The sequence below is a fragment of the Pempheris klunzingeri genome, chromosome 21, assembly GCF_042242105.1.
Source record: "Pempheris klunzingeri isolate RE-2024b chromosome 21, fPemKlu1.hap1, whole genome shotgun sequence".
In the NCBI taxonomy this organism is placed as follows: Eukaryota; Metazoa; Chordata; class Actinopteri; order Acropomatiformes; family Pempheridae; genus Pempheris; species Pempheris klunzingeri.
The window spans coordinates 21,844,926-21,858,929 of record NC_092032.1 but is presented as its reverse complement, the minus strand read 5'-3'; the positions used below and the strand labels follow the sequence as shown (position 1 = coordinate 21,858,929).

Here is a 14,004-nt window from a genome sequence, read left to right as displayed (position 1 = left end):
ATCTCAGGTTTTACTGTCCACAACAAATCTCTGAAGTCTCCTGTTCGGAGGAACTGTCTGAAAAAGACTTTGGATTTGGGAGAAAGTTTGGACTAATTTGGAACTTGGAGAAACAGAGAGGACTGACATTTAGTCTCTGGTCCAAGTTTAGGGGACTCTTTTCCCCACACTTCGTCACTACACAAACACAATAAACACATCCTAAAGGAAAATCATCAAAAACTACAAACAACTGGAAAGTGCAGACCTCACTGGCCGCCATAACTCACAGGGAGAACAAATGAAATGAATGGAAACCTGCAGCTTCTCTTGCTTTCATCTTTTCTTTTTCTTTTCAGCAGCGTGAATGAATCCAGCTTTATTCCATCGTCGCCTGGCAGACGAGTTCACCTCTTAGTTACCTGAACTCAGTGAAGCATCGACAGGCATCAACCTTTCAACAGAGTAAAACATGAGCTTCTAACATAAAACAGAAATATGTTCATATTTAACTAACATTATCAAATGAACTTAGATTCCATGACGACTTTTAGTTTTGTTGTTCATTCACTGAACTGGTACTGATCCTGACTGTGATTAGTTAAAAGGATCTCAACACAAAAAGTGACGTATGGTTTAAAAACAGGTTTGAACACAAGTCTAACTTTAGTCTGATGCCTTTAGTAGATTTATTTTCATGTTCTTGTGTTATTCTCATCTGTCTAAGAATCTTTTCCCTCTTTTTATTTCTAATGGCTGCTTTGAGTTTATGTTGACTGAGGAATGCAAAGCCAATATTCCTACTTGACAGTGTAAAAGTCCAGAAGTCCTTCTGAAAGAAGCTCAAAGGAGGAAGCAGCTGCTGCTTGTAGGTCTCAGTGCCACCACAGGGGGGGGCAGTGAGCCAGAGGGACGTCAGGAGGAAGTGAAGAAAAGAGGAAGAGTTTGGTCACTGCAGAGAGAAGAGAGCAGAGAGTAGGTGAGTGTTACCTTTGTTTTACTGAATGACTGTTGTTAGTAGTGTTTGACTGTCCACCTGTAAACTGTGTGTGAGTTTGAATGAACTTTATTGATGTGGAAGTGTGCTGAGAGAGAGAGAGAGAGAGAGAGAACAACAGCCAACAAAGAGATAAAACTACTAGAGACGGTCTGATTGTAAAGATTCATTTGGTCCAAATGTGTCCCAACATGTTTAATCCCACAGCAGAGCTGAATGACTTCATCAGACCAGGTGGAAACAGGCAGGGGCGGGTTAAAACCTTCAGTGGGACGTCACATGCTGACGTGATGGCTCCATTTTCATAGCTGTTTTTCTGACCTTCCTCTGGTGTCCACTGTGTCTCTGCTCTTCCTGGTTCACCTCTCAGACTGACTGAAGATGAGTGATCTGGAGGAAGAGGATGACACTTCAGGGTCTCTGAGATCCTCCTGTGAAGAGTTTCCACACTTCGGTGATGAACCTGGAGCCTCAGACACAAAGTAAGACACTGTTTCTGCTGTGTGTCCAACACTGAGACATGAGCAGCGTTCAAGTATAAGACTGACTTCATGTGTTCTACAATAAATGAACAAGTGAACAACAATCATCAGAATCAGCTTTAACTGTGTGAACACATCCAAAGAATCTGACTTTCTCATGTTCTCACAAACAGGCCAACAAGACCAACAGTAATCAAAGTAAACACACATTTAGCTTCAGCATAGACATGAACCCGGCCCTGACCTTGGACCTTCCTGTGTGCTGATCCTAGGAGCTATGTTGCCTGGGGCTTTATGCTCCTGGTAGGGTCCTTGGTGACGGGCCAGACCAAGAACAGTTTTAAGAAAAACCCTATGATGATTGAAAAAACGATGACTGTGACGTCGCCCGGTATGGCACAGCAGGGGCCCCACCCTGGAGCCAGGCCCAGGGTTGGGGCTCGTATATGAGCGCCTGGTGGCCGGGCGCCGTGGGCCCAGCCTGAAGGGACGACGTGGGTCCGACCTCCTGCAGAGGGAGCCGTAGGGGTCGGGTGCTGTGTGGAACGGGTGGCAGTCGAGGTGGAGTGTCCTGACGAGCCTCGGAAACAGCCTCTAGCTGTAGGGACATGGAATGTCACCTCTCTAGGGGGGACGGAGCCGGAGCTTGTGCGGGAATTGACAGTGAAACTTCAAATGCCCCACATGCTCCAAATGGACTCAACGAACCCCCCCTTTGGGTGGTTTCTCAAAGTTTGGGCACTTTCTGCCTAAACTTTCCATCCACCAGGTGTCCCACTGTCTGACTGCCATGGTTCACCTGGTCCACTTTGAATAACTTACTACTGGGCCTTGGTTCTGCCAAGTGAACAAAGGTCATATCTCCACAATGACTTGTAAGTGCTTGTAAGTGAACACTCATATAACAGATTCCTGAGGCTCCAGGGACCCAAATGTTTGTGTTTCAGCCCCCAGATCCTTAGCATTGTGGAGATGTTCCCTCACCCACTTACTTACCGTACTCTGAGTCCAGTATTTGGACATACCTGTAGACCCACAGACCCCATGGGTCCTGCAGCAAACCCCCAGAGTCCCAGGCTGAGCTCCCAATGCTCTGTGGGGCCTGGGTCATGCTACTGGGCTTATTTTGGCCCACGGACCCCAACAATCCTTCAGGCTAGGCCCACGTGTCCAAGTACCCAATCCAACCAGTACCTGTGCACCAGGATGAAGCACACATCCTTGGGCTTCACATCCCTGAGCTTTAGTTGCCATCTCCAGACACTTTGCTCTCCTTGCCTAAACCACAGACCCCATGGATCCACTACCAACCTGAAGTCAGGAACTTCTGAGTACCTTTCTGAGCTCTTGGGGTAGTTTTGGGGGTCTGTGTGTCCTTTGTTCTTACCTTAGTCCACAGACGCCATGAAGCCTCCAAGATGTACCTCTAACTGCAACCAAATAGTGCAGTGGCAGCTCACATCCTTCAATTTGAGACCAACGCCTACCAGTTTGTGCTGTCTGTGCCTGAGTGTTGTGGCAGCTCTCTGTGATCTAATCATCTTCATGGTGTTGGCGAAATATGTTTGTACACGACTCAATGATGGTTTTTCATTTAAAAATGTCTTCATCTCCTCAGAGAGAAGAGGAGGAGTCCTGATCCTGTGGAGGAGCAGCCGTCCTGCTGTGCTCTGTGTCAGGACGTCCTGAAGGATCCAGTCTCCACCAGCTGTGGACACTGGTTCTGTAGGCAGTGCATCACCTCATACTGGGACCTTTGTGCTTCACCAGGAGCCTCCTCCTGCCCCCAGTGTGCAGAGAGATCCAGAGCAAGATCTGGACCACATTCAGCCAGTAAGACTGTACATCTGTCTGCTGATGTCTTCATGTCTGACATCAGGAGTCAGATGTGTTGCATCAGTCATGACAATTTTAAGTTTGTTGCATTTTATAAAATCTAAGCGCTCCATCTTCATTCTGTCTTAGTGTTATCATTTTAGTTTCATACTTTGACATTTTTTATTGTCTTACAGTGGACTTCGGTCTGCAGGAGGTTTTAGATGAACATAAGATTAGTCTGAGGAGGAGATGTGAACGTGTGACTGAAGGAAGTGATGAAACAGGAAGTGGAACCCTCCTCAACAGGATCTTCACTGAGCTCTTCATCACAGAGGGGCAGAGCGAAGAGGTTAATACCCAACATGAGGTGAGGCAGCTGGAGACGACTTCCAAGATCAAGACCATCCACAACACTGCAATCAAGTGCCAGGACATCTTTAAAGCCTTACCTGGCCAGTGGGGACACATCAGAGTCGTCCTGACGAACGGCGTCGCCGGCGTTGGAAAAACCTTCTCAGTGCAGAAGTTTACTCTGGACTGGGCGGAGGGTTTGGAAAACCAAGATGTCAGTCTGGTGGTTCTGCTTTCGTTCAGGGAGCTGAACCTGATCAGAGACGAGCAGCTCAGTCTTCTCGGGCTGCTCCATGTTTTCCATCCAACGTTACAGAAGGTCACCGCAGAGAAGCTCGCCGTCTGTAAACTGTTGTTCATCTTTGACGGCCTGGATGAAAGCAGACTGTCACTGGATTTCAACAACAAGGAGGTCGTTTCTGACGTCACCCAGAAGTCGTCAGTCAACGTGCTGCTGACAAACCTCATCAAGGGGAATCTGCTTCCCTCGGCTCTCGTCTGGATCACTTCCCGACCTGCAGCAGCCAATCAGATCCCTCCTGCATGTGTTGACAGGGTAACAGAGGTACGAGGCTTCACTGACGCCCAGAAGGAGGAGTACTTCAGGAGGAGAGTCAGTGATGAAGAGCTGTCCAGCAGGATCATCTCACACGTCAAGGCCTCCAGGAGCCTCCACATCATGTGTCTGATCCCAGTCTTCTGCTGGATCACTGCCACAGTTCTGGAGCACATGTTGACTACAGACCAGAGAGGAGAGCTGCCCAAGACCCTGACTGACCTGTACTCACACTTCCTGCTGGTTCAGACAAAGAGGAAGAAGCAGAAGTACGAGGGGGGACATGAGACGAGTCCACAGGAGCTGATGGAGGCTGACGGGGACGTTCTCCTGAAGCTGGGGAGGCTGGCGTTTGAACAGCTGCAGGAAGGAAACATCATGTTCTACCAGGAAGACCTGGAGGAGGTCGGTCTGGACGCCACAGAGGCCTCGGTGTACTCAGGAGTTTGTACCGAGATCTTCAAAAGAGAGAGTGTGATCTTCCAGAAAACAGTCTACTGCTTCATTCACCTGAGCGTTCAGGAGTTTCTGGCTGCAGTCTACATGTTCCACTGTTACACCAACAGGAACACAGAGGTGCTGAAGGACTTCCTGGGAAAAGACTGGGACTACAACAACCGTTATCACCCATCCCTGGATGTCTTCTTGAAGAGAGCCATGGAGAAATCCCTCAAAAGTCAAAATGGTCACCTGGACCTGTTTGTCCGCTTCCTTCATGGCCTCTCTGTGGAGTCCAACCAGAGGCTCTTAGGAGGCCTGCTGGGTCGGACAGACAACAGTCCAGAAGTCATTCAGAGAGCCATCAACATCCTGAAGGAGATGAACAGTCATGATATCTCTCCAGACAGAAGCATCAACATCTTCCACTGTCTGACGGAGATGAACGACCACTCAGTCCATCAGGAGATCCAAGAGTTCCTGAAGTCAGAGAACAGATCAGAGAAGGAACTCTCAGAGATCCACTGCTCAGCTCTGGCCTACATGCTGCAGATGTCAGAGGAGGTTCTGGAGGAGTTGGACCTGAAGAAATACAACACATCACGGGAGGGACGACAGAGACTGATTCCAGCTGTGAGGAACTGCAGAAAAGTTCGGTAAGTTCTTAAAATAGTGATCTGTTTGTTCTTGAGTTGTTTCAAATACTTTGACAACAACAGAAAACATTGACTCTTCAGTTGGTTTTGTTTTCTAGCTGTCAAATAAATGATCACAGCCTTCTGCTTATTTCTAATAATTGTAATATTGTTGCTGTTCTTCTATCTACCTTCCTTTGGGTGATGGAGGCCTCATACAGCCCTGGTAAAACAAATGCTGCACTGCAGAGGTGTGATGTCAAAGCAAAGCTCCAATCAGGAAATGTCAAACTATTCCGTCATCACATGCATGATATCAATATCAGGTGTCCTCTTTTATAATATGATGCTTTGTAATTTCTGTTTCATGACAGGCTGTCTGGCTGTTCTCTCTCAGAGAGTCACTATGAAATCGTGGCCTCAGCTCTGAAGTCCAGCCCCTCCCATCTGAGAGAGCTGGAGCTGCGTCTTGATCAGCAGAAAGAGTCTGGAGTGAAGCAGCTGTCTGCTGGACTAGAGAGTCCAAACTGTGGACTGGAGACTCTGCGGTCAGTTCATGAATTTATCATAGTAGTTCATCACTTTAAACACCTGAAGAAGTTTCTTCAGAAATGATCTCTTTGTTCCAAATAGCTGAACATTAGTGAGAAAAAGGTGATAAATGGAGTGTTTGACAGGACGGTTGTGCAGCTTCCACAGAGTCACTGTTTGGTCCTTCAGTCAGTGAAGATGTAAGAGGAGCTCATTTCCATACACTGGTATCTCAGTCCTGCCTCTGTCAGTGAAGGCCTGAGCCAAATATCTTCAACTGGATGTGAGGGATTTTAAATGTTCTTTAACAACAACATCACCTCAGGTAGAGCAGCCATTGTCTTAGATGCTGACAGCAACATGAGTCGTCGTAGCAGAAACAAGTCGATGTTCACCACTACACCTGATCAACAATTATATAGACTGTTGAATGACAGTCAGTCTACCAGGTGCTGTCCTGACCCAGTCCCTGCTACATCTTTAAGGACTGCTTTGAGTGCAAGCTTCACCCTGTCAGACTCATCATTAACATGTCTTTTAAAGGTGGATGTTTTCCAGCATCCATTACAATCACTGCTAGAAAAACCACCCCTAGACACTGATGTCCTAAATAACTAGAGGCCTGTATTAAACCTTTCATTTTCAAGTGAGACACAAGAAAAGGTTGTTCCTGAAAGTTCACCAACTTTCTAAACACAAATATTTTCCTATGAAAGCTTCAGGCAGGGTTCATCTACATTATGTATTGTTTGTTCAGCCTGGACGCCTGGGGGGTCAGCTGGGCTCCTCTGGCCTCAGCTCTGAAGTCCAACCCCTCCCATCTGAGAGAGCTGCAGCTGAGGGGAGGCGACCTGCAGGATTCAGGAGTGAAGCTGCTGTGTGGTTTTCTGGAGAGTCCAGACTGCAGACTGGAGACTCTGAGGTACTAAACACCACGTTTGACTTGTGTGTTCAGGTTGATATGATGTGAACGTTGTGCCACTGAGCTGCAGACAGAAGGCTGATATCCTACTGATCCACACTGAGTGTCTGAATACATAAAGCAGGCACATTTATTTGAACGACACCTTTCAGACTCCAGTTTGATCACGGACGACAAGGTGTCTTTTTCAGACAGATATTTATTCCCCAAGTGGTGAATTGATGAAGCCAATGCCGTCAATGCCAAATATACAAAGTCATATACAAATATATGAGTCTGAGCACAAATTCAGAAGATGACTATTAAAAGAAATGCATGATAAACTCAAACAACAGCACAATGTAAATAGACACAGGCTTCATTCCTCATTGGCTGCATAAACCTTTTTGATATAGTGTGTCTACAAAAACTGACCTGACCCCAACAAGGTAAACAGAAAGGTTCCCTTTTCTACAATATTCACCATTGTGTGTTTCTTAATCCTTTAAACTTATTTATATAAAACAACAAAACATCTAATTTTATTAACTAAATCATTCCTGTTTTTAACTCATAAAATAATTAAATGAACTTCAGTTGCAAAGCTGACTTCAATGGCAGCTACACAATTCAAAGTGCTTCCAGGGACAGAAAGCACAATAGAAACAAGACATTAAACTGCAGGTAAAAGATGATAAAAGCACAAGAACATAAATAGTCAAAGCTGAAGAGAAGATGCATTAAAAGACCATAAAAGCTTGTTTCAGTCTGTTTTCTTGTTGAGCTGCACATTTCAAACTGTAATAAAGATCAATGTGCACAGAAGGATTCACTCTGAACCTCTTAAACAGCTGATTTTCATCTCATGTTCCCGTCATGGTTTGAATAAGTGGTAATAAAAACGACATGCATACAAAGAACAGATCAATAATCTCTGTTTCAACTATCAGACAATAACAAATATATTCAGGATTTTCTTTTTCCAACATGTTTCTGAAGCTTTATGATGCTTCTAGTGACTGAAGAGTTTAAACTGAAGAAGCTGTGATTTTATGACTCCACTGTTCCTAACAGAAATATTGGAGATGACTTTTGTTCTTTGGCATCTTTCAGAAGTTTGGGATCTGGAGTCGAATCTTAAATCAGTTTCTGAGGGTTTTTATTGTGTTTGGCTGCACAACATGAGTTTGTAGAGATGGAGCCACTGGTGGAGCTGCAGAGTTGAAGAGGTGACGTCACTGCGTCTTTACTGAAGAAGCAGCACGTTGTCATGAATATTAATGAGAGCTCAGTGTCACTGTTTGTATTTTACACTGTTTAACCTGCATCCTGTTGGGTTCAACTGTTTGGAGATTTACTAAACGTCTCCGTTCTAAACCTTCTTCAGCTCTGAGCTGATTATTAAACGCTGAATGATTTCAGTGAACATCGTCTTCTAAAGTTACATCATTTATTCTTTATTCAGATTGAGGTGCTGCAGTCTGTCAGAGGTCAGCTGTGCTCATCTGGCCTCAGCTCTGAAGTCCAACCCCTCCCATCTGAGAGATCTGGAGCTGAGTGAGAACAAGCTGCAGGATTCAGGAGTGAAGCTGCTGTGTGGTTTTCTGGAGAGTCCAGACTGCAGACTGGAGACTCTGAGGTCAGTTCACTGACTCTCTGTCACTATTGTAGATCTGATGTGTTCAGTTAACAACTGAACCTCATTTCTCTTCATATATAACTAACAACCTTAAAGATGTAAATATCCTCTTGTTCATATTTTCATGTTTCCTGGATTAAATTCAGTGTGCAGCCACAACAGATCTGTGTTTGTTGAAGAAAGTGTAGAAAATGTCCTCTGTTGGTGGTTAAAGTGAGTTCATGCTCAGAATTATTGGTAAATGGTCACATCTACATTCAGAAGATCCCCTGAATCATTATCTGTTTTTAAATGGATCACGTTTACCTCCTGAAGCAGAAATGTTCCTACTTCTGTTCCAATGTGCTGATCGACGTCTGATCAACCATATTGATCCTTCAGACCAGAAAAGTATTGATCTTCCAGACCTGACTGAGATCAGCAGCATGTTATTAATGGTTATTTGTCCGTAGAAGGTGGACATGATGCTGATCCACAGTAACACAATGAGAAAGTCTCTCTGCTCCTTTTAGGGAAAAGCTCATTGATGAGGACACAGTGATGCTGAGCTGCAGATTCAAACCCTCAACACTTCTGACTGCATTTTATATGGATTTTTAGCTCCATCATTTATTCTTTACTCAGATTGAGGTACTGCAGTCTGTCAGAGGTCAGCTGTGCTCATCTGGCCTCAGCTGTGAAGTCCAACCCCTCCCATCTGAGAGAGCTGGAGCTGAGTGGAAACAAGCTGCAGGATTCAGGAGTGAAGCTGCTGTCTGATCTTGTGAAGAGTCCAGACTGCAGACTGGAGACTCTGAGGTACTAAACACTGTTAGTAGTCAAGTCAGTTTCATTTATAGAGCCGAACATCACTAACTCTACATTTTCCCCAAACATGCTTCACAGTCTTTACAGCACACAACACCCTGTTTTTAGGAGCTTGATCTGGATCAGGAGAAACTGGCCCCAAACTAAAGTTTAACGGGGAAACAAATCAAAGAAACCTGAGGAAGAGCAGCAGACACAATAAAGAATGACATCACAACTCTGTGACTGACATGAGCTAATATGTGTGTGCAACACTGATGAAGGGAGTCTCTGCAAACACTGATGTAGGACTTCTTCTCTCATCAGATGGAGGTAGTGAGGTGGAGGCATCAGGAGTGGATCATCTGAGTCCTGATGATCCAGAGAGGTTGAAGCAGCAGCAGCAGCTTGTGTGTGGAGAGGCTCTGACTGGACCATGTTACTGGGAGGTGGAGGAGAGGAGAGCTTCATCCAGCGACGACTGACGGAGGACACCACGGACAAAACCAAGACTGGCTCTCGTAAATAGGATGTAAATAGGATGTATTGATGAAGTGTTGATTTGATGGAGGAGGAAGTGATAACGATGTGTAACACGATGGTCGGTATGACAGGAGTGTTGATCAGATAACAAAGGTGATGGAACATGTAACCGATCAATGAGAATGAATCAAAGTCACCAGGATGTAACCAAATATCACGTTTCATACTCAGTTTTAAATATGTCCTTTTACACTGTGTTTGTAAAACATGCCGTCAGAGGAAAGCAGAACCTAACGGAGTAAAGTGAAGTGAATCCTTTGTTTTTAAAACATGTATTGAGGAAGAGTTGGAGCCTGATGGTGTCAGCAGGAGCTGCTGTGGGATCAATAAGAATAATAAGTGCTCAGTAATCATTCCCCCGGCAGGACAAAGTGATCCGGTCACATTCAGGCCAGAGGGACAAACTCCTCCTGGTGAAGTGTGGTGGATTCTAACTGGCTGGGTGCAGATGCTGGGGGGCAGGCAGATGAGATCCTTCTGCTGATGTTGGGCTAGAAAAGAAGGGACCTTTGCATCGTTTAGTCAGAACTGTCCAGGATTTGGTCTCGTTCAGGTCTTTGGGCTTTTTTGTCGACAATAAACCTGGACTGCTCTGAACTCTGAAGTCTGCCGCTGCCTTTTTGGAAGATCGACTCTTCAGAGAAAAACCTGGAAGGAGACGACGGATACTTAGTCTCTGGCCTGAGTTGGGGGGGTTTCCCTCCCACAACAGCGGCTGCCAGAAGACCGTCAAACAACAGCAATAAGAGCCCCGGCACATTTTACAGCTCTAGAGGTACATTCACTTTCCAGCATCAACAAGAGATAGAAACTTTTTAAAACACGTGGATTCTTTTAAACGAGCGTGACAGAAGGCGTGACGGTCAGAAACAATGAGGGAAATAAATCCTGTAAATGTGAGAAACATTCAGAGGAATTCATCAGAGAAACAAGGAGGCCTTTTGCGACTGCGATCAGGAAGTGAATGCTCCTCAGATTTCCTGTTAACAGATTCCTCTCGCTTGTTAACGGCGTCCTGTTTCCAAAATGTCACCTAGTTTTATATCCAGTTTTAGGGAAAGACACAGTTTGTTTGATGGCGTGTAAAAACTCTGAGGCGCTACAGTAACAATACAGACGGACGGACGGCCTGAACGCAGAGAACACAGTGAACACAGTGAACTCCTTCACAGGTGGTTTTACTGTGAGTTCATCAGGTGAGGAAGGTCGTCTGGTCTCATCCCAACCAGCTTATTTGCTCCATGAGACTGATGATTGTGAGGAAATGATACGCAGCTCAGAGTCACATCAAAGATCCAAGTGAAGTCTTTATTTCATGATCTATGTTCTGTCAAAAGCTTTCTGTCCATCCATCAACCAACACGACGCTCATGTGACTTTAAGGCCTCTAGTTCTTCACATGCAGCTTCAGAGCAGCAGCAGCATGTCAAATGTGTTTAGTCCTGAGAAACGACTCAGTGCAGCTAGACTGAGGAGTTTAGTCCATGTTCTGCTGAACAGTGTTGCAGGAGCCTTATAAAACACACCAGTGGAACTAAGTTAAACTGAATCTGTGGGTTTGATTGGTCAAATTACATGTCGATGTTTCATCGTTCTGCTGAATCATTAAGTGTTTTATTATTTCATTTCATTCACAAATGTTGCTGGAGCTACAGTGAATGTTGCATGATGCAGCAGTCTCTGACTAACTAAGTGAATTTAATCCATTTCTCCAGCCAACAATAAATAACATGGACTATACTGAATAAAATGTAAATAGATTCTGTTTCTATTATTTACCATTCTTGTTTTTAATGAATAATGAAGACAGAATAACTCATTTGTTCCTCTGGCTGCAGGACTTTGGCCTGATTTACCTTTCGAGGGCTTTCTGTCCTCATCTGATCACAGATCAGTCACAGCAGCTCTGGTTGGAAGATGTTCAAGTATGTTTTGCAAGTTTCCAGGTTAAAGAATGTTTCGCTGACAAACTTGTTTCCTCCCACAACATGAGCAAACGTGGCTTTGATACTGAATCGCTGCGTGAGGTATTGATCATTCAGTAATTCTTTGGTCAGCAGGTCACTTGGTTCAGTCACTGTGATGCAGTTCATGCTGCACATGCACAGTGTTTCCTTAGTATAAAAAAAGGTTCATAAAGGTTGAAAATGACGGCTTGATTCACGCTAATAAATCATTTATTTGTGCTTTATAGATTTTTAGTGATAAATAAGTTGGTGCACATCATAAATGTTTCCCTCTGCTTCCTCCCCTTGTTCCTTTAATTCATCGGGAAGCCAGTTTGACCTCTGACAAAACATTAACACGTCTGATAATTCACTTTGTAATGTTATTACCATTAAGAGACATCAGAAAATGTTCATAACTACATTCATATAAAGTCTGGAACATCTTTAACCGGCTCACTAGGAAGCCATAGATAAACAATGAAAGGTTTTCTCACTGTATGAAAGGCAAACGGGTCTGAACTTCTAAATGTCACTACATCAGTATTTCTTCCACCGTATATAATGATTCATTAAGTCTGACAAAGAAACATGTAGTCTTCACCATTTGGTGAGGCCCAACAGAAGGACTACCGGGGGCCCGTAGTGTCAGAAGGACTACCAGGGGGGCCCGTAGTGTCAGAAGGACTACCGGGGGCCGTAGTGTTAGAAGTACTACTAGGGGGCCCTAGTGGCAGAAGGACTACCGGAGGCCCGTAGTGTCAGAAGGACTACCGGAGGCCCGTAGTGTCAGAAGTACTACCACCAGGGTCCCGTAGTGTCAGAAGGACTACCAGGGGCCCATAGTGTCAGAAGTGTTATCGGGGGCCCGTAGTGTCAGAAGTGTTATCGGGGGCCCGTAGTGTCAGAAGTGTTATCGGGGTCCCGTAGTGTCAGAAGGACTACCACCAGGGTCCCGTAGTGTCAGAAGTGTTATCGGGGGCCCGTAGTGTCAGAAGTGTTATCGGGGGCCCGTAGTGTCAGAAGGACTACCGGGGGCCCGTAGTGTCAGAAGTACTACCACCAGGGTCCCGTAGTGTCAGAAGGACTACCACCAGGGTCCCGTAGTGTCAGAAGGACTACCACCAGGGTCCCGTAGTGTCAGAAGGACTACCAGGGGCCCGTAGTGGCAGAAGGACTACCACCAGGGTCCCGTAGTGTCAGAAGGACTACCACCAGGGTCCCGTAGTGTCAGAAGGACTACCAGGGGCCCGTAGTGGCAGAAGTACTACTACCAGGGGCCCGTAGTGGCAGAAGTACTACCACCAGGGGCCCGTAGTGTCAGAAGTGTTATCGGGGGCCCGTAGTGTCAGAAGGACTACCGGGGGCCCGTAGTGTCAGAAGTACTACCACCAGGGTCCCGTAGTGTCAGAAGTACTACCACCAGGGTCCCGTAGTGTCAGAAGGACTACCACCAGGGTCCCGTAGTGTCAGAAGGACTACCACCAGGGTCCCGTAGTGTCAGAAGGACTACCACCAGGGTCCCGTAGTGTCAGAAGGACTACCACCAGGGTCCCGTAGTGTCAGAAGGACTACCAGGGGCCCGTAGTGGCAGAAGTACTACCACCAGGGGCCCGTAGTGGTAGAAGTACTACCGGGGGCCTGTAGTGTTAGAAGGACTACCGGGGGCCCGTAGTGTCAGAAGGACTACCGGGGGCCCGTAGTGTCAGAAGTACTACCACCAGGGTCCCATAGTGTCAGAAGTACTACCACCAGGGTCCCGTAGTGTCAGAAGGACTACCAGGGGCCCGTAGTGTCAGAAGGACTACCAGGGGCCCGTAGTGGCAGAAGTACTACCAGGGGCCCGTAGTGGCAGAAGTACTACCACCAGGGGCCCGTAGTGGCAGAAGGACTACCAGGGGCCCGTAGTGGCAGAAGTACTACCAGGGGCCCGTAGTGGCAGAAGTACTACCACCAGGGGCCCGTAGTGGTAGAAGTACTACCGGGGGCCTGTAGTGTTAGAAGGACTACCAGGGTCCCGTAGTGTTAGAAGGACTACTAGTTTTAGTGAGGATAAGTGTTTGTTAAGTTCCTATGGTAGAGTTCATACTCCACTGTGAACCAGGATCGGCCTGTGGACCCCCACAGGGAACAGGCACCAAAAGGTTACAATTTATTATCCAAGGTCTGGATAATAAATTGACTGCTCAAACTGAGATCGGAGTCAAACCTCTCCCACAGACGAGGACCATCAAAGCTTCAAAAGTAACACTCTCCAGCAGAGATACGGCTCCTCCAGCCAGGACTGTTGAGATACAATGTGATGATAACCAGGTAGTTTACACTGTTCTGAACTCTGTACGATTCTGCTGGGGTCAAAACTGTGGACTCTGTTCTGAGCCTTCTGAGTCTAGAAACCGTTC

At 46.1% G+C, this 14,004-nt stretch overlaps 1 protein-coding gene across 4 annotated transcripts in view; it reads left to right on the top strand.

Moving 5' to 3' along the window:
• Positions 1 to 1,349: 1,349 nt before the first annotated feature.
• Positions 1,350 to 14,004, top strand: part of LOC139220926 (NLR family CARD domain-containing protein 3-like) — a 32,806-nt gene continuing 20,151 nt past the window's right edge. Inside the window, exons 1-8 of one of the 4 annotated variants that reach the window (XM_070852817.1) lie at positions 1,350 to 1,458; positions 3,077 to 3,291; positions 3,471 to 5,277; positions 5,631 to 5,804; positions 6,545 to 6,709; positions 8,154 to 8,327; positions 8,952 to 9,125; positions 9,441 to 10,253. In XM_070852817.1, the coding sequence (XP_070708918.1) occupies positions 1,358 to 1,458; positions 3,077 to 3,291; positions 3,471 to 5,277; positions 5,631 to 5,804; positions 6,545 to 6,709; positions 8,154 to 8,327; positions 8,952 to 9,125; positions 9,441 to 9,450 (2,820 nt within the window). In that variant the 5' untranslated portion in view covers positions 1,350 to 1,357 and the 3' untranslated portion in view covers positions 9,451 to 10,253. Of the gene's footprint in view, positions 1,459 to 3,076; positions 3,292 to 3,470; positions 5,278 to 5,630; positions 5,805 to 6,544; positions 6,710 to 8,153; positions 8,328 to 8,951; positions 9,138 to 9,440; positions 10,254 to 14,004 lie in introns of those variants that run through there. The other 3 variants (XM_070852818.1, XM_070852820.1, XM_070852819.1) reach the window with 3 other exon arrangements.